This window comes from Nicotiana tabacum, chromosome 4 (genome assembly GCF_000715075.1).
Source record: "Nicotiana tabacum cultivar K326 chromosome 4, ASM71507v2, whole genome shotgun sequence".
Lineage (NCBI taxonomy): Eukaryota > Viridiplantae > Streptophyta > Magnoliopsida > Solanales > Solanaceae > Nicotiana > Nicotiana tabacum.
The window spans coordinates 85,244,922-85,265,930 of record NC_134083.1 but is presented as its reverse complement, the minus strand read 5'-3'; the positions used below and the strand labels follow the sequence as shown (position 1 = coordinate 85,265,930).

The 21,009-nt window shown below is 38.5% G+C and overlaps 2 protein-coding genes across 2 annotated transcripts; one reads left to right on the top strand and one right to left on the bottom strand.

The window, feature by feature from the left end:
- The first annotated feature begins 3,834 nt into the window (after positions 1-3,834).
- LOC107779398 (sorting nexin 2B) lies at positions 3,835-14,192 on the top strand. The gene is made up of 5 exons (XM_016599832.2): positions 3,835-5,160; positions 5,524-5,733; positions 5,954-6,214; positions 11,024-11,110; positions 13,889-14,192. The coding sequence occupies exons 1-5, from the start codon at positions 4,168-4,170 to the stop codon at positions 13,967-13,969; spliced, it is 1,632 nt and encodes a 543-aa protein (XP_016455318.1). The 5' UTR covers positions 3,835-4,167; the 3' UTR covers positions 13,970-14,192.
- A 574-nt stretch (positions 14,193-14,766) lies between these two features.
- Positions 14,767-17,616, bottom strand: LOC107779396 (putative leucine-rich repeat receptor-like protein kinase IMK3). Its single transcript, XM_016599831.2, is given in 3 exon segments — positions 14,767-14,951; positions 14,953-15,566; positions 15,652-17,616. Coding segments are annotated over 3 exon segments (2,460 nt in total). The 5' UTR covers positions 17,471-17,616; the 3' UTR covers positions 14,767-14,924.
- Between the last annotated feature and the right edge of the window lie 3,393 nt (positions 17,617-21,009).

Below are 21,009 nucleotides of genomic sequence, written 5' to 3'. Positions count from 1 at the left end.
AAAAATTTTGTGATGCTGGTAGGCATACACAACATAACTAATTATCAGAAGACTCAGAGGGATGTGAGAGAAGATACAATTTATATGTACATTTTGACAATATCAAAACGGTAAAAACTCGACAAGTAACACATTAGGCCCAAATAAATCACAATATATACAAAAGTTAATAAAGCCAAATAAAGTCAATGTACGAGCTCGAATTCTTGAAGTCCCTAGCAGAGTCGCCAGAGCTGTCACACCCCTTTCCTACCCCACAAAGATAAAGTGTATCATATGAATTGTGGGTTAAAGAGTTTTTTCAATTAAAGTGACAAATTTGAATAGGAATTATTTTATTTACAGAGTCGCCACTTGGAATTGATTTTTTGGGTGTTCCAAGTCACCTTTTATTTGAATCTCTATTCAAAGGATGATTGACTCTTTTCATGTTGGTCTGCGAAAACATAGTCCAGGTACAGAATTCTGTTGACCGAGGAGAAGGTGTAAGGCATTCCCCGAGTCCCGTGGTTCTAGCACGATCACTTTTATTGACTAAAATTAGCTTGAATTAATTTTGGACAAACTGTGATTTATATGATTTTTTTTTGTTTTTCCTATGTCCGCTTTTAATTTGTTGCTTGATTATTAGAATTACTAAAGAATGACTTGGACAATATTACGTCTTCATGACCACGCTACGCAAGCGAATACGTGACCTAAAATAAAATTAATTAACTTATTATAATCGCGCCTCGCAAGTAAATCCAGAATCATGACAATCGATTATTTATAATACTTTTGAGAAATTACTACATTTGTGTTTGATTAGATTAGTTTAGGAATTTATTAAATGCCACTATCGCGCTACACAAGCGAATTCGCGATTATAGAAAAAGATTAATTAAATTGAGAACTAATTAAGCCATTGAGATAATTGAATTAATTTATTAAGTGTTAAACATCACGCTACGCAAGCGAGTTCGTAAATAAAAAAGGTTTAAAGTGTGCCTACTAATTGCCTAGTAGTTTAAAATAATTATTAAGGTGATTAAGTTACATGGCTACTAAAAGAAAATATGATTCATTGAAATTAATTGATGAGATTCTTATATTTAAAAAAAAATTGGGCCATCTTTGTTTATTGGATTTATAATGGCATTGGGCAGAAAGAACCAAGCAAAAATAAGTCATGCTTTTAATAAAGAATCCAATTCAAAATAAGACAAATAAATTAATACAATAAAATATTTAAGGTACCTAATTATAGAAAAATGATGACAAGAGTGAGAGAACACTCAACTAAAGAAACCAATTAAAAATACTACATGGAGGAAAGAAAATAAATATAACTCGATGAAGCTTAGCCTTTGTGACTTAAAGAAAAGTTTCTGTTACAACTTTAGATATTGGAAATGAAAATCAGAAACTTTCTTTTAAGGTATTCGACCCATTTGGATGAATGCATTTTAATACTAACTTAAAGATAACAAGAAAATTCTAGCTTAGCTTAAGCAGCGATATAGAGTATAAAAAATCATTATTTTTTGTTCAACTATGTATACCAAAACGGCGAAACACGAACTCGAAATGAAAAAGTTTCAACAACATCATATCACCGTAAGGCTTAAAACATTCATATATCCATTTACGACATGATACAAATCAGTATATTGCTTCCTTTGCCCTTTAGCAATTAAACAATCAAAGCAGCTTTAAACTTTAGAAGAAACTGAAACTTAATGACACTCAGTATGACAATGAAAACTGATTCGTGAAGTCAAGCACTCTATTCATACACTTATGAGCAAAACATCCGACAAATGTGACGAGGCAGTTTTAAAATATGATTAATGCATTCATGACTTTACTACAGCTGAATAAAATTGCATTAAGAAAGAGAACTAGAAGAGTACCTAGATGCAAAAGTTAACCAACAGTGAAGAACTTTTGTTTAAAGCGACTAACAACCTCAGCACTAACAGCAACAAATCAACAGCTTGTAACCCACGAAATGGCCCAGAAAATACCTAACAAATGACACTTTGAAACTAGAAGCTAGTACCTCCCCCAACAGTGCAAAAGATGATGGCCAAGTGTGTTAGAGTCTGTGTGTCTATATGAGTGAGTTGAGAGAACTGAGTGTGAGGAGTGTAAGCGGATTCCACCGAGTGAGAGATTGGGGCTGCTAAGATATATAGAGAAAAGGTGGGTAACGGCTAGGGTTGAAGAAGAGGGTGGGCAGCTGGTCCTTTTTTTCTCTCTCTTTTTTTTTTGTGTGTTATGTGTGTGTTTTAATGGCTGAAAATAGGGTATGAGGTTTGTGAGTGGGGGACAAAGTGTGGGGGACAAGCATAGGGGACAAGCGGGGATAAGGAAAAGTGGAGTGGGGACACAGTGTGGTATTGGTGAGATGAGTGGGCGAAAATTCAAGCACGGTCAAAAATTAGGTGCTCATAGCATGCCCCTCTTTGTTTGGAAACATGAAGAGTTTTCAGGCAAAGAAAAGATGAGCGATAAGACTAATTTTTGGCTATACCATTATTCAAAAGGGAAGAGACAAGAGAAAAGAGTGTGACCGAGTCTTCGTTATGGACAACCTATATATCCCGGGTTATGAGAAAATTTTGTCACATGTAGTTCAAAGAAAAAGGATGGAATGCTGAGTTGGAGAGTCGAGTGAGGTTCCGTCGAGGCTCAAGTCCGTGGTCCTGCTATTACATCAAAATCGAAAGAAACTAAACAAGCCTATCAACTCTGAGTTACAAGATTCTTATCTATAAGTCTTTTGAAGCTTGATTATGAGTCTTGACTGGTTGTTCATGCAGACTCTGATATGAACCATGATGTTTGCTAGCTGTAGGTGCTAGTTCATTCTTCTACGATTTTTTCTGAGCAAAACAGGAATGTGAAGGTTGCGGTGACGTGATACTCTCTCGGACTTTAATAAATCCACCCCTGTTTGTTACCGAAAAAAGTTTCACATATTTGGTCTAAAAAATCAAGTCTCATGAGAACGAGAGTGAAGATATAATTAGATAATTAGAAGCGTATTTTTTCTAATAATTTAGACGCATATATAAAAAAGTACTACTAATACAATTAAACATCACCTAGATGTGTCCAACTTCAAGTCATGACCAAATGGAAGAAATTGTCTTTCGCCACTTTGGTAAAGAAATAATATAATGATTGTCAAGATCATTGTGATACATAACTCAAGAATTAGCTTACTAATTAGTATACTTATAAAAATATTATTTTAAAAATTAAAATTCAACTCTTATTATATCATATTATCATGATTGATTTTGCTGTAAACAAATTTTCTTTATATAAGCTAAAAAAAAAGGACGCTTATTTTTGTCTAGTATATGTACGCTTCTTTTACATTTTTTCATATAATATAAATAAGATATAAATTTCAATATAAGATATGCATGTATTAGGTACTCAGTTTTAAAGAGAAAACTAAACATGTTGTTAGCAATTCTGATTTGTACTAGTAATTCATAGTATGTAGTCAACTAGTCATAATTTCATATCAAAGTTAAGCCTTTATAATGTTTGGTTTTATGCTGGAAATCCTAAAAGAGTTTAGTGGCTCCAATGTTGGAATTTGGTAAATGCCTTCAAGTTGGAGTGCGATACAAGTATTATTACGTTATATTTTTTGAAAGTATTTTTTCGACAATTCAATGTACGTTGGTCCATTAGCTTCCACTCTAGATTACTTTATTTTTATCTTTATGGATATTCAACTATAGTAGTATCTCTTAAAATTAATTTCTTATTCAAAATTAAATACATTTATTTCCAAAGAAAATCAAGCCAAATCCAAAACTAATTCAATCCAAAATCCAAATGTCAGGTCATCAATCAAGAAGTTAAAATGTACTACAACTCGTATCAGTTACGGGACTTCTTACGACACATGCTATTCACGTGCTTCCACTTGCCATCCTGCAGTCTTCGTTCTTACCGTCGACTTTCGTCGCCCTTAGCTTAGGTCTGTCTCAGTTTCTCCCTTGCCGTGCAATCCCCGTTACCACTCTTTCTTCTTGCCGGCGAAGGCCACTCTCCACTTTCCGGCATCTTCAGTTCTAGAATCTCTTTTTCTGTTCCACTCTTTTTAAAATTTTGGTGAATTTCTCTAATTTATACTATTTCGAAGAGATTGCAATAAAGATGATGGGATACGAGAATCAGAGTTGCGAAGAGTCTCATCTATATGCATCCAAAGAGGAGATGGAATCACTAGTACTCAACGACGACTCATCCAACGGCGCTCATTCATTCTCCGATCCACTTTCCTCCTCATCTCTGCCGTTCGCTGAAATTCCCGCTGAGCAAAGTCAAACCCCTAATTCATTCAATTCCATCCTCGAACCTCCTTCTTATGCTGAGGCTATTTTCAGATCCTTTGATGCCGATCACTCTTCTACTGAAATCAACGGTCACGATCACTCTATCGCTTCCCCTTCCTCATCTCCATCATCATCCTCGGAATTCCTGAGAATCAGCGTTTCGGATCCACTGAAAGAGCAAGAGCTGACGAATTCGCTCGTTCCGGGGGGGTCGAATTATGTTACCTACCTAATTATTACGAGGACGAACTTACCTGAATTCGACGGAACTGAATTCAGCGTTCGGAGGAGATTTAGAGACGTGGTGACTTTATCGGACCGGTTGGCGGAGTCGTACAGAGGTTTTTTCATCCCTTTAAGGCCGGACAAGAGTGTAGTTGAGAGTCAGGTGATGCAGAAACAGGAGTTTTTGGAACAGAGGAGAGCAGCACTGGAGAAGTACCTGAGGAGATTAGCTGCGCATCCGGTGATTCGGCGGAGCGAGGAGCTGAGGATGTTTCTGGAGGCGAACGGGAAGCTGCCGCTGGTGAGGACCACGGATGTGGCGTCAAGGATGTTGGATGGGGCAGTGAAGTTACCGAAACAGATGTTTGGAACCGAGACAGTAGTAGGGGGAATGGTGGATGTGAATGAGGTGGCTCAGCCTGCCAAAGGAGGTAGGGACTTATTGAGAATCTTTAAGGAGTTGAAGCAATCTGTGACTTATGATTGGGGTGGGGTGAAGCCACCTGTAGTAGAGGAGGACAAGGAGTTATTGGAAAAGAAGGAGAAATTGCAGGATTTTGAGCAGCAGCTCAGCAATGTGTCTCAGCAGGTTAATATCTGCTCTTCTTTTGAATGTGGATACAGTAAATATTACGAATATCAACATCTGATTGATTATTTAGCAGTACCTTAAAGTTGGTCTTATATTCATGTTCAATATGCACATCATTGCTGGTATGCTAAACGAATTTCAGTTTGGATAAATGTGAATTCACTTGGTAGATTTAGTTACTTTAGTACTGCTACTGCATAGTCATAAGACTTATTATGAAAGTACTGTCCGTGCTGTGTGCAGTATTTTCTTAGATTGAACATGAACATCTTTATCTGATCTATTCAGTAGTCTTTTGCTAGGAAAGTTATTTGACCATTACTGGCACCGAGCAATTACCTTATTCTTATGATTCTTCAGGCTGAAGCACTTGTAAAAGCTCAGCAGGATATTGGAGAAACCATGGGGCAAATGGGCCTAGCTTTCGTCAAGTTAACAAAGTTTGAGACAGAGCAAGCAGTTTATGATTCACAAAGAACAAGGGCTGCAGATATGAAGAATGTCGCAACTGCTGCTGTTAAGGCGAGCAGGCTATATAGGGAGCTAAATGCACAAACTGTCAAACATTTGGTGAGTTCATATCAGTTTCTCTTTTTTAAAATTGAATGCTGACGTATATAGATGCACCTGATATACTTGATCAGACAAAGATTTACCTGGCATTCATCTGAGACTATCTTGTTTGGACACATCCTAACTGCTTGTGCTTTTTACTAATTGTTAAAAAAATATGCACTGGAAGACTTCTTTGCATTTGCTTATTATCTGTTCAAGTGTTGAAATGTTGCAGGATAAGCTCCATGAATACCTTGGAGTGATGTTAGCTGTGAACAATGCATTTTCGGATAGGTCAAGTGCTCTTTTGACTGTACAGACATTGTTGTCAGAGCTGTCATCACTGAATTCAAGGATTGAAAAACTTGAAGCTGCTTCATCTAAGATATTTGGTGGGGACAGGGCTAGAATTCGTAAAATAGAAGAGCTCAAAGAAACTCTTAGAGTTACTGAAGATGCCAAAAGTTCTGCTGTGAGGGAGTATGAGCGGATCAAGGTAACATCAAATTCTAATAGTTAGTGATGCAACTAAAGAAGCTTTCTGATTTTTGTATCTTCTTTTTCTTTACTGCATAGTGAGCAATCCATATCATTAATCATCATATCATCTGCATCATTGTCTCTTTTCTTTAGACGATGAATCCTCTTTGCTGTGTTTAAACTTTAAAGTGACTGAAAATCATACAGTTAATGTTGAAAAAGTCATGTATACTTTTTGGGTAACTTTTTCTAGGTGCTGGTCAGTTGACAAAAAATGGATTAATTATACTCAATTCCACAGTTCAAGGCTACATGTGCTCAAGTTATGATATGTTGACAAGAGCCAGAAGCAATTATTCAGTAATTGGGGGCAAAAAAGTGATAAATAGACTGCAATGGGAAGTTAATAAAAATGCTTCACCTGGGTGACTGATCGGCACTCACCTCCTAGCTGCATATATATATACTAGTCACCGTAAGCCCGTGCTGAGCCCGGGCCCAAATTCAAGGTCGAAAAGTAATACATATGATTAAAAAGAACAATTTGCATTATGTTTTTAAGTTTTAACCAAATATCTTATTTCTCATGATAAAAAACAATCGAGTGTACTCAAATTATAACCAAGATAAATTTCAAATCCACCAACACGTTTTTAGTCTTGTATTCCTTGTGAATCCCGAATTGATATACCATGTGTCATATTTAAGAGATTTGCTTATAACTCGTATCAACACAACAAAGAAGAAAATCTAATTCCCCTATGTTTGAACTCACATGGCTTAGTTTGCTGATTGCTACCTTTAAAATGCGAGGTTCTATTTTTATTTAGAGGTAAGATTAACGTGGACATCTAGTGGACATAATCAATATAAATCTTGGGGTTCATATTTTTATTTAAAGGTAACAGTATCCCATATATTTATGATCAAAATATTTTGTTGATGTTGTATAGATTTTCGCTTTTGGACATTTGTTCCTTTGCTACATATTGTAGGATAGACAAATGTGTCAGTCTTAGTTTAAACTCCAAAAAATTCAAAATCTAACGATAATGACAATAATTATAGTTTTTTCCTCATAATTTCTAGAGCCTAAGTTGTCCTAAAATCAATATATACATATATGTGTGTGTGTGTGTGTTAAAAGCTTCAAAATTTAAAATATATTTTTCTTTGAAAAGTTCAATTTTGATTTCTAAAAATTAAATCGGAATGATCTTTACAACAACATACCCAGTATTATCCCACACCGTGGGGTCTGGGGAGGGTAGTGTGTACGCAGACCTTACCCCTACCTTGCGAGGATAGAGAGGCTGTTTCCAATAGACCCTCGGCTCAAGAAAGCATAAGCACCACATTAATGAAAATATAGACAAGAAGGGACAATACCAAAAAGGCATATAAAAAGCAGAATAAAAACAACAAGATAGTAATGTGATCAACAATGAAAGAAAACAATGGATAGTCATAAAAACCTACTACCAACAGAAAGCGAGACTGCATGCCAATACTACTGTTATGAACACTCTAGACTACCTACTCTACTACCCTTATCCTCGACCTACGTACCTTCTTATCCAGAGTCATGTCCTCGGTCAGCTGAAGTTGCGCCATGTGTTGCCTAATCTCTTCTTTGGCCCACCTCTTCTTTGGCCCACCTCTGCCTCTCCGTAGGCCCTCCAATGTCAACCTCTCACACCTCCTCACCGAGGCGTCTGTGCTCCTCCTTCTCACATGACCAAACCCAGTAAGCCGAGCTTCCCGCATCTTGTCCTCAATAGGGGCCACACCCACCTTGTCGCGAATAACCTCATTCTAGGGAGGTAGAGAGGCTGTTTCCGAAAGACCCTCGGCTTGAGAGGATGAATAGAAAACAATCAAATATCAACAACAAAGGCCAGAAAAATGATAACAATGTAAGATCAAAAAAATAAATGGAAGAAAGCAATAACAATAATAACAAGCAGTAACCACTACAAGATACTAGAAAACCGAAGCGGAAGATAGTAAGAAAATAGATATAATACTAGCAATCTAAGAACAACGACAAGATACTAACAGACTAGCCCTAAACAACCCAGTATAGATAAGAAAAACGCCACTACCTACTACCGTTCTACCCTAATTCTCGACATCCACACCCTCCTATCAAGGGCCATGTCCTCAGTAAGCTGAAGTCGCACCATGCCCTGCATGATCACCTCTCACCAATACTTCTTAGGTCGCCTTATGCCTTTTCTCATACTCGCCAAAGCCAACTGTTCACACCTCCTACCTGGGGCATCTAGGCTTCTCCTCTTCACATGCCCGAACCATCTAAGCCTTGTTTCTCGCATCTTGTCCTCCATGGAGGCCACACCCACATTCACCCGAATATCCTCATTCCTAATCTTATCCAACCTAGTATGCCCGCACATCTATCTCAACATTCTCATTTCAGCTACGTTCATCTTCTGGATATGGGAGTTCTTGAGTGGCTAGCACTTTGCCCCATACATCATAGTCGGTCTAACAATCGCTTTGTAGAACTTACCTTTAAGTTTTGGTAGTACATTCTTGTCACATAATACGTCGGATGCTAACCTCCATTTCATCAACCCCGCCCCTATATGGTGTGTGATATTCTCGTCAATCTCCTCATTTTCTTGGATAACTGACCCAAGATACTTGAAACTTCCTCTCTTGTAGGGACGACTTGAGAATCAAGCCTCACGCCTTCCTCCACTACCTGAGTCACGCCACTGAACTTGCACTCCAAGTATTCTGTTTTAGTCCTACTCAACTTGAAACCTTTAGACTCAAGGGTCTGTCTCCAAACCTCCAACCTCTCGTTAACGCCGCCTCGCGTCTCATCAATCGGAACTATATAACATACACCATGGCACATCCCCTTGAATATGATATGTCAGTGCGTCCATTGCCAATGCAAATAAGAACGGACTGAGCGTAGATCCTTGGTGTAACCCCATCCCAATCGGAAAATGGTCCGAGTCTCTTCCTAGTTCCTACTGTGCTCACCTGAGTCTCAGCTCCATCATACATATCCTTAATCACCCTAGTGTATGCTACCAGAACACCTTTAGCCTCCAAAGAACCTCCATAGGGACCTTATCGTATGCTTTCTCTAGGTCAATAAATACCATATACAAATCCTTCTTCCTTTCACGATACTGTTCCACCAACCTCCTAACAATATGGATGGCTTCCATAGTTGAACGTTTCGGCATGAAACCGAATCGATTCTCGGATATAGTCACAGTCCTCCTTACCCTCACTTCCACCACCCTCTCCCAAACTTTCATAGTATGACTAAACAACTTGATACCCATATAGTTGTTACAATGTTGGATATCACCTTTGTTCTTGTACAACGGAATCTTCGAACTCCACCTCCATCCTCCGGGTATCTTCTTCGTCCTAAAAATGACATTAAACAACCCAGTCAGCCATTCCAAGCCTGCCCTACTCGCATACTTCCAAAATTCTACCTGGATCTCATCTGGCCCGGTCGCTCTGCCCCTGCTCGTCTTACGCACAGCCCCCGTGACCTCAATATAAATGCGCCTACAATACCTAAAATCACGACGACTCGTGGAGTGCTCCAAATCACCAAGCATAATGTTCCTGTTCCCCTTTTCATTCAGGAGTTTATGGAAGTAAGTCTGCTATCTTCGCTTGATCCGTGTCTCTTCTATTAAAACTCTGTCTTCCTCGTCTTTGATGCACCTCACTGGCTCACTTGGTCCAGATCATGAGCCTTCCTTTTTCTTACCTTGGCCAGTCGGAACAACTTTTTGTCCCCGCCTTTGTCCCCCAGTTCTTCGTACAAACGACCAAACGTTGCAGTCTTAGACTCCGTGACCACTAACTTCGCCTCCTTCTTAGCCTTTTTATACCCTTCTCTGTTTGTCCTCATCACTTCCTCGTCTGTGGTCTCCACTAGCTTCAAATACACTACTTTCTTAGCTTTCACTTTCCTTTCGACCTTTTCATTCCACCACCAATCCCCTTTGTGGCTGCCAGAGTAACTCTTCGAGATCCGTAACACCTCTTTCACAACCTCCCTAATGCAGTTCGCCATCATCGTCCACATACCATTCGCGTCCCCACTACTCCTCCAAGCCCCCTATAGCCAACAACTTCTCCAACAACCTCATAGCCTAGTCAAAAAAAAAAAAAGACCTTGGCCTAACTTATTCTCAAAAAGCTAGCTCATGAGGCTAGAATTGCCCGAGACCATGTAAGAAGACAACAACTTATTCCTTCAACCAAGGTGGGACAAGTAATATCACCAATCACGCTACAATAAAGTAGATATTTTATTTTCATTGTCCCTAGGAAGTTGAGATCTTATTTGAATGTGGCTTCTTAGAGCCATTTTTCTTATATATACAGCTAGTTATAATTTTCTATTTATTCAACCTACTACTGTCAATGATATTTAGCCTTTGGTTTCCATGTTCTTTTTCATGAGTTACTAGGCTTGCTAAATCAGTGCCCCACTAAATGTTTTTTCATTAGTCTCTTTTTAACAATTTAAGGTGCTGAAGTTATTTTATGTAAAACTCCTCCCAACAAGGCTCCCGCTTCATTCACTAGAGTGACCATGCATGTATTACCAGTTCAACTTGTTTGATGTGATGTAATGGTTCATGTAAGAAGGCAACGGTTGATTATTATTTTTAAATTGCACTCACATCAGGAAAAGTATTAATTTTTGTAAAGAGGATATTTAATTTATCTTTTCTTCTATTTTGCATAATATATCTGTTATATCATTTTCATTGAGATTAACACTATAGCTTCTTGATGGTGAAACATGCAGGAAAACAACAAGAATGAGCTTGAGAGATTTGAGAAGGAAAGGCATGATGATTTCTTGGGAATGTTGAGAGGATTTATTGTCAATCAGGTATCTTTGTCTTCTAGTATCGCCGCATCAAATGTCTACTCTGAAAGCATTGTTCCAAGGAGCATGCTTTTGTTTTTTCCCTTGTCAAATGCTTTTTATGGGGCATTTGATTTATTCCAATATGTCCAACTAATATTATAGACCACTTTGAATCTGATGTTAAGCATAGGGCAACCCGGTGCACTAAGCTCCCGCTATGCGCGAGGTCCGGGAAAGGGCCGGACCACAAAGGGTCTATTATATGCAGCGTTACCCTGCATTTCTATAAGAGGTTGTTTCCACAGCTCGAACCCGTGACCTCCTGGTCACATGGCAACAACTTTACCAGTTACGCTAAGGCTCCCCTTCTATATGTGACCTCCTGGTCACATGGCAGCATGTTAAGCATGCTTAATCTATTTGTGTTCGTAAGTTGTTACCATCTAATATAGCGAGGATAATGTCCTTTCTCCAACCACTTTTCAAAAAGCAGCTCCATTTTTCCAAGTATATTAAGTGTTTTGTTTCGTTTTATTTAGCAAGTGCAAGAAAAATAAATATGCGAGATATCAGCATGTCTTTTGTGTTTCCTCGAAGAAATTATTAGAATGAAAGATGGTAAATTTCATCTGAATATCTTATGCCAAAAAAGAAAAAGAAAAGGAAGAAGGATAAGGAGGGCGTACTTTTCCCCTATAGAGACGAGTAATAGGAAAATAACTATGCTGCGGAGGATATCAAAATGTACCAACTGTATTGCGAGAATAGTTGTCTAACATGTATGTTTTTTCAGTCACAAAACACGAGGAGTATTTTTTAACGTTACTTTTGTTAACGTAATTGGGTTTTTAAATAGGATTCTAGCTGCTGTGTTTTGGTCTTCACTATTGCTTTTCTTAGATCTGGCTCTTCTTCTTTTAGGCTTTTCATGAACAACTGAATCTCTTGGGTGGAAGGGAGGGTCCTTGTTTCTGTTACTTTAGAAACGACCTTTATTATCGCATCCTCCCTAACCTCTTACTCAACTTGCAGACTCAGGGAGAACCGTCTTCCTTCTCCATCCTATTTCATTGCCATGTGCAAACTGAGATTGTTAAAGTTTATTGCTCAGTATAGAAAATATTTGTGTGGAATGGTTAAATGATGAGAGAAAGATCTGATAAAGGAGATAGATACAAATATAGAGAGAGGTTTTTGGAATGGGTTGTAATCTTCAGCCTTTTCTTTATTGCCTTGTGGAATAAAAATATTTGGGTGCCTCTTGTCCCTTTCCTCTCTTGTCGTGTCTCAACGGGCAGGTCAATACACGGTTTGAGTCAAGGTCCATCACTAGCCTGTCGTTTCACATTTCTCAGTGCACAGTGGACATCATTGAGGAATATTACCTAGCGTTAACTCCTTTAAACTCAAGGTTTAGTGATGCATAACTGATGAGTGTCATCCTATGCCCATTAGGAATCAGTGGCACATCACAAATGCAAAAGTTTTCTGTTGGTTTTGCACTGTAATCATGTCCCAAGAAGAGTAAAAACTAAAGTACTTATGAACTGAATTTGTTTCAAATTAAGCTCTTTAGACTGACAGGTTGCGATAATTGCTTGAAATGGTGCTGGTCATTTTGGTTTACATGGCTGGAAGTAGAAGATCGATAGTCAATTAAGTACTGATGTGGGATCTTGGGTCTGTGTCAGTGGGTTTCAGAGGCTATGAACACAGGAACTAGAGACTCGGAATATTTTGTGAGAATATCAGGAATTGTGTACTTGAGATCATGTTAAATGTTGATGGAATGCTGCTCTGCATTGCACTGTTTCTATCAGGTCAAATGGTCATCCTTAGGAAAGTCTAGCATATTTCCAATCTTTATTCTTCTGGGCTCTTGTAGCCATTTCTAATTACTCTCTTGTGGATAAGATAATTGGCTATTGGTTAGTTTTTGGGTTGCATTGTTGTGAGTCCTAATTCACTAATATGACTTGGAATACAAGCATGTGCATGCAATAACTTGGAGATATCCTATGCATGTAGCAGTTGTGTCCATTTTAAAATTTGGGACTCTACTTCAAATCAATGGAGTTGATTCTGATGTTCATTCCCGTATTTAGTAAGTTACGGCATTGCAGAGATCGAGCCGCTCTTCTTCATTTTTCTCGCCGGCTTCATTGAATTACTTGAAGTCCTTGCTTCGTTAAGCCAGATTAAATTAGATGGTGACTTGATTCATTCCGCGTTGCACGGGATTCAATAGCAGAAACTAAACCCTTAATCTGGTCCTGCATTTAAATGTGAGAAAGAGGCTATACATTTTGGGATTAAGCTGTTTTAGCCATCTTCGTGGAAAACTTGAAAATGAATGCTTATAATAATGATAACATGGTAACCGGATTTGTGCTAAACTGAAGGCTAACATACATTATCAACTCAACTCAAACAAATTATTACCTTCCTCTATCTTTCCTACTTGTTTTTGCTGCAGTTCGAGCCATCATTATTATAAATGGACTAAAAATTGTTGTCATCCATTTATTTCTGGGACTTGAAAATGTGATATTAGCAAGCCACTTCAACTTTCTTGTGACAAGGTAGAATCTTTGGTCGGGCATACATGAAACTTTAGGTCTCCTCTAAACTTTTCTTAGATAAGGTATGTCACCTGTGAACTGGATTGAACGTTCTGCTATTACTGGTGTTCTTCAAAGTGATTTTCCTTTCTAAAAAGAGTTAGCCCTTTTACTTGTTCCTTCTTCTATTCCCTTGGAAAAGATTAATAGGAGAAAATAACATGTTGGATTTTACCAGGCAGGGTATGCAGAAAAGATGGCAAATGTTTGGGAGACGGTTGCAGAGGAAACTAGTGAATATGCAAAACATGGTAGCTGAAGAGTTGCTGTACATATTGGCTTTTTAGCTTCTGCCTTTCTTTTTTTTCTTTAACGGCCTATCCCTTCCCTTCTTGTGTATTCTATTTAATTTGTAAACTAGCTTAGAGACAGGTTCATATCTCAAATGTAAATGTTTGATCCAACATTTTGTTCTCGTAGAGTTCTAATTGATAGCCTGTGCTATAAATTATCATATTTATTTATTCATTCGGTTTTAGCAAGTTCACATCATCAAGGTCTCAAGCCTCTAGGAATAGAAAACAGGTGGTGGGGGGACTTTTTCCTTTGAATCCTTCAAACAATTTTTTTTATTTTTACATTCAATGTGATCATGTTATGTTTCCTCCTAAGAATGGATAGTATGCTGCACTTTGTCCGCAAACCTGTTATATAGGCCAACAAATTTTATGAAATACTTTTCTTATTTCTTTATTTTTCTTCAAATCTTACATTACGTTTGCTGCGTTGTTGCATCGTGCAATAATCTTTGGCTGATGCATTGACTGTCTCTTAGTGATTGTATATCTTTGAACGTAATCATATTCAGCTTGACGTGAGAGGGACGTTGGATCTAATAATTGTACTCGAGAGTCCAGTCCAACAACATTACTCGCAACTCTGGTACTAACAATCCGTTCACTCTCTTGTGCGTTTGAAAAATGACGGTGCTTTATGGTTGTCACTAGTGTAACTTGGCATATTTAGTTTTTACAGTAAATTTGGTAACACAAGTGAAATGGGGAGAAAAGACAGTCTTGTTTAACTGCTAAACTGAACGTTCTCTAGGACCAAAAGTTATGGAAATTAGGAGGATTCCATTGCCGCTCAAAATAACAAAAACAAATAGCATACACTTGGGTATTTACAGAGAGTAAACAAAATCACTCTTTTGACCAACCCAATTCAAGAATGAAAGAATCGTGGCATATAACTCCTAAACATCTTCCTAAAAATTACTTAGATGAGAAATCTAGTATTCTAATCATCACTTGCTGAGGGAGCTGCAGCACCGTCATCGCCAGGACTGGTAGCTGTTTCAGGTCTAATTTCTTCCAGTTGCTGGAGAACTTGCTGAACTTCTGGTCGAGCTGATGGTGAAGGATCAACACAGTGCAAAGCCAATTTCAGAGTATTTAGCAGTTCATCACCGATTACAGACGCGTCCTTCATTAGTTCTAGATCAAACACCTCATTGGTCCATTCCTCTTTCACAATTGAAGCAACCCATTGTGGCAAATCCACACCATTCATTGCCTCTCCTGGTGACTTCCCAGTTAGAAGTTCCAGTATGATAACACCAAGGCTGTATACATCTGTCTTCGTGTTAGCTTTTTTGAGCTTTGAAAGTTCAGGTGCCCGATAACCAAGTGCTCCAGCAGTTGCAATCACATTTGCATTTGCAGCAGCAGTCATGAGGCGCGATAGACCATAATCTGCAATCTTTGCATTTGTGTTTTCATCAAGTAAAACATTGCTTGATGTAAGATTCCCATGAATGATGTTGGCATTTGTATGAAGGAAGAGCAAGCCCCTTGCTGTACCCTTTGCTATTCTCATCCTTGTTGCCCAATCAATTGGTGTATCAGGGCCGCGAGCTGCAAAAGAACAGTATTTTTTATAATCTGAATTTCACAAATAAGAGCAAAAATTGTAAAAAATTGAAAACTGTTTTATGCTTGCCATGAAGAAATGTAGCCAAACTTCCTTTAGGCATGTAGTCAAAAACAAGAAGTTTCTCTCCTTTGGGACCCATGTAATATGCTCTAAGGGCCAGAAGATTTGGATGCCTAATCTTTCCAAGAATATTGACTTCATTCTCAAATTCCCTTTGACTTCTTGTGATCTTCTCTCTCAATCTTTTCACAGCAACTTGACTGCCATCCTCTAATGTGGCCTTGTACACTGTACCATAAGTGCTCTTTCCCATTATTTCGGCGGTAGCACATAGAAGATCATCTGCTGTGAACACAATAGGTCCATCAAAATGGACAAGCTTTCCTCCTGTATCTCCTGCTGCTTCAACTTCTCCAGCAGTTGGTGGAATACCCTTTTCACCTCTAGCTGCTGCACCCGCTGCCCGACCGGTGGCTTCGCCATCCTTTGCTGCAGCTCTTTTCCTGATCAAGCAGCATAGGAGAATGCAACACAGTAGAACCAAGATTATGAGAAGAGCCCCTCCTGCTATGAGAATTATATCCTTAGTACTTAGTTTACGACCTCGTTTTCTTGGTGTTTCGGGGGCTGGAGCTGCTGGGGTAATTAGACATCGGGTTGAAGAACTGTACCCACATAACTGAAGATTACCCACAAAGGCACTTGAGTTGAATTTCTGAGCAAGATGAGATGGAACAGGACCAGACAGATTGTTATATGAGACATTGAAGGAACTAAGATTTGGTAAATCACCTAGAGAAGTTGGGATTTCTCCACTTAGATTGTTATGAGCTAAATCTAGTTGTCTAAGATCAGAAATGTTCCCAATAGTGACTGGAATATCACTACTAAAATGGTTATTCCTCAAGTTGAGAATTGACAGTTTTTGCAATTTGTTTATGGCTGTTGGGATTTGGTTATCAAGTTGGTTACTCTCCAAGTTCAAGACCACAAGGGAAGATAGATTGGAGAAGCTTTTGGGTAAGCTTCCATTAATGGCATTGAAAGACAAATCAAGTGTTGTAAGCCTAGAGAGCCTCCCAATATCACTTGGAATAGAGCCTGAAAAATTGTTATATTTGAGGTCAAGGAAAATGAGGGAAGGAGATTGTGTGATACTTGTGGGGATTGAGCCAGACAAAGAATTATAGCTAACATTAAGCCTATAAAGCTTAGTTGAATTAAAAAGACTAGCAGGAATAGAATCAGACAATGAATTATTGCTCAAATCAAGAGTTTGAAGAAGAGGGCAAAAGCCAAGAGAAGAAGGAATAGAACCAGAGAACTTATTGTTGAAGAGTTGAAGTCCTCTAAGATTGGGTAAGAGCCCCAAAGTAGAAGGAATTGAACCAGCAATGAAATTATCATGTAGACTGAGCTTTCTAAGAGCTTGAAATTGGCCAATTTTTTCAGTAATTCTACCACCTAAACCTCTCCAAGGAAGCTGGATTACAATGACTTGTCCTTGAGCACATTTAATACCAAGCCAACCACCAGAACAAGCTCCAAATCCACTGTCATTCCAACTCCTTAAAAACCCTCTTGGATCAACCAACTCTTGTTTAAATGCTTGAAGTGCTTGAAAATCAGCTTGAGTTATAATTATACCATCCCAATCCTGACCTAAAGCTGGCTGAATTCCAGAAATTAGTAGCTGAAATAACAAGAAAATTTGGGCAAATAGAAAGAACCTTTTTGAACACCAAGAAAAACCAGCTTCAATCTTCCATTTTTCCTTGTTTTTATCAGAAATAATGCATCTCCAAGCTCCTTCTTGAGTTAAAAACTTGTTAACTCGAAATGGGTGTGGTTCAAAACTACTAAAAATTCGATCTTTAGCTCCCATTACCACTTACCTAACTTCTCAGGGCCACAATCTGAGAGACTAAGGGTTCAAGAATTGAACAAGATAATATGAAAATGAAACTTTAGTATTTTCTTTTTTCTATCCCCAACTCTTGGTTCCCTTTCCTCTCTTCCTAATTTAAAACTAAACAGTAGAGGTCACACTACAAGAAGATTTTGTAGTAAGGGGAGCTGGGGGGAAGCACGTGAAGTGGAGCATATAGAGATAATATGAAGGAATCTTTGAAAAGTTTATTGGGAGACATGAAAATGTGTCAGGTGTGTGTGGCACCAGATTCAGAAGGCTCCTCCTCCCCTTTACTACATACAACTAAAAAGCCTATAACGGCTAGTTTTCCTGGTCTGTCCAAAAGCTTATAATAAAACTAAAAATGCATTGGCCTTTGTATTGGTAACTTATTATGGTTCTGAGGATAAAGCTTACTAAAAAAGAAAGAGTTATGTCTAGGGTTTGGGAACTGGGCTGTTTTTATTTTCTAACGGCTATCTTTTTCAGGTGGGGTCCCAATTCTACAAAAATTAACTGGATTAGAGTGGGCCAAAACTTTATACTTTCATATTGTCCTTATTTGGTTGATTTACCATTTTGCCCATGACCAGTTCATCCACTGTATTTTGATTATGACTTAATCCTACCGCTAGTCTAAGAGGGGTCCCTTTGGTCATCCGAGGTTAACTAGATTTGACGTTTCTTATAGTACTTGTTTTACAATTTATTTATTGTTTCTTTTCCCACTTACAATGCTAGCGTTTGACCATAAATTTTCAAATTTGTTCTGAAAAATCTGATTTGGGTGAAGTTTGGTTTGAAGATGAAAATGTGTTTGGACATCAGTTTTCAAAACATATTTCCCAAATTTATTTTGGAAAAACATGAAACATGACTTATACCCACAAGTTCTAAAAACTATCACAAACAATACCATTATTAATAACATTCATTATATTATCGCAAACCATAGTCCTGAACATAAATAAGTTTGATACAAAATTATCATTTCTATAATGAACTACATGATACACTATCAGGTGACCGAGAAGACAAAGCAACATTGTTACAAAATAATAAATGGTGGACTATTTTATAAAATACAAAAATTTGAGGCAATTTTAAAAAAATATAATAGTGATATTTTGGCCCATTGAGCTAGTTTTGGGATTTGAGATTTGGGATTTTGCCAACATGTAGACAAAATCTATGGCCAAATATGTGTTTGCCAAATAAAACTCAAATTTATTTTGGCAAAATCTATGGCCAAACGGGTCCATAACAACTCTAGTCATCTTTGTTTGACCAAAAAATTTAGATCTTGGTTCAACTAATTAAATATATCTAAATGAGGGTTAATCTTAACTAACAATAATATTTCAAAGATGAAATTCTCAAAAGTGCAATAAATACTACGTAGGTATATTTTAATGGCAGCGACAACACACAATAATATTTAAGAAGTCAAAGACAACAATGTAGCATTAAATATTGATTAATAGCAATAAATGACATCTAAGTAAATAAAATGAACGAGTCACCCAAGAAAGGATGGAATCGGTGAATGTTCTTTCTGATAATGATGAGTGATGGATAATCCTTCGAATATCTGAGTTATTCTCGGATTTGGTGGAAAAGTGTAGACAAGAATCTTAGTAAAAAGGTTGTGTTTGTATGCTTGCAATAGGATCTGATTCTCTCTCTAAAATCAAAGTATATTTTACAAATGAATATCACATATCCCCTATCATTGTGTCTCTTTCTATTTATAGGGAGCATATTCCTATAAACCCTAACAATACAAGTGCAGAGAATATTAACTAGAATATTCTCTGTTGTGTCCTATCTCGAAACTAGCCGTTATAGCTCTGCCAAGGGTGCTCGACCTCGGCCTTAATGACAGCTCCTCGACTTCACTCTTGCTGACTCTTTGATCGCGGCCTTCACTGATAATTAGATTACTTCGACACGTGACATCCCATGAATGTTTTACTAATACCATTTCGACTAAAGATGGATTTTGACCCATATATTTAGCCCCTCCGCTTATCGATGTCGTTCCCGCAGACGAGGTCAGTGAGCGAATAATGTTGTTCATGATACAATTCTATAGAGTTGGCTGAGGTCGTGGTCGTGGTCGTGGAGACAGGGCTATGTGGCCTTCTGAGGTCCGCATATTTTGAATTTTTTAAATTACCCGGGAAGTTTGTTGAAGCCATCTAGTCTAAGAGAATAAGTGACGTCATGGCATCATGCGTCATAATGATGTCGTTTTCGACGCATTGCTTCGATTTCGGTGTGACCCTTGATTGGCTCTGTCGTTTCAATTTCCATGCTAATCATGACCCGCCATTTCGATTCTGGTGCCTCTCAAACCTTATAAACAGGGGAAGACTTATTGATTTTGAAACTTTTTCCAAACCCTTCCTTCTCTTTAAGTAATAGCTTCTTCTTTGTCTTCTCTGCAGAATCCTTTCTACTCGATATTTCAGCAACTCACATCGTTTCTCATTCTCTCTTGTTTGTTATTCTCCTTTTTTATATTGAATCATGTCTAACGCACCTTCTGAGGCTGGCGAGGGGAGTCGTGTTGCTCCCTTGGCAGTGGTGTTCCCTTCCCATGAGGAGAGTGTTCCTGCCACCATTGAGGATGGAACCTTCCCGTCGGTGGAGGAAATAATCCCACGCAACACTGATTCAAGATTCGCTTCACCAAATCACTAGAGGACGAACCTAGAGCCTTTCGGTTAGTGATAGCGGTGAAGGAATTGGCGGATCTTAAGACTAAATTCGGCCTTCCCAATCATATCGAGTTGATCCCGACCGGGTGGGATACGATACAGGTCCACCGTCTTGGGTATTATGCCCTCTACGCCTACCCCTTCCAAGTCAGCTATTCTTTCCCCCTCCTTCCGTTGGTGGAGGAATTCTGTCGTCACTATGGCGTTTGCCCTGCTCAGCTTGCTCCTAGCTTTTATAGGGGGACGATGTTGAACCTTCGCCACCGAGGGGGCAAATGCCTGGTGGTGAAGATGGACAACAAGGCCAGTCATCAATTCTGGTTCAACTTCTTTTATGTCAGGACCGAGGATATTATGACTAATGTCGATGTCTTTCCCGAGGCTTGGAACTATACTCGTTAGTACTTTGGTCTCTTTCTCGTGTTTGGTCCTGAATTTTGACTTCTCGCCTTCTTCTTTTACAGCCAAGACCTCGCCTCCTCTTTTGGACGCTCATATTACAGATTGGGTCGAGCGGATCCTCCCTCACATCGTAGGGATTCATGAATGGTTAAGTTTTTTCAAGAAGTTCGAGTCCGCTCTCACTTTGACTGGTAATTTCCTTTTTACCACCAATGTCTAAACTCATTTTTTGTTTTCCTTCACTGATTTTCCCTTTTCCTGTTTTTTCTTAGCTTCGGCCAGGGGTCTACAATGAGGCTGAGAGCTCCCGCGCCCTCGTTTCGGAAGAGAAAGGCTACTGCGTCCTCAGTTTTTTCCCCTATTTCGACCGCGACTGATCCTACCTTT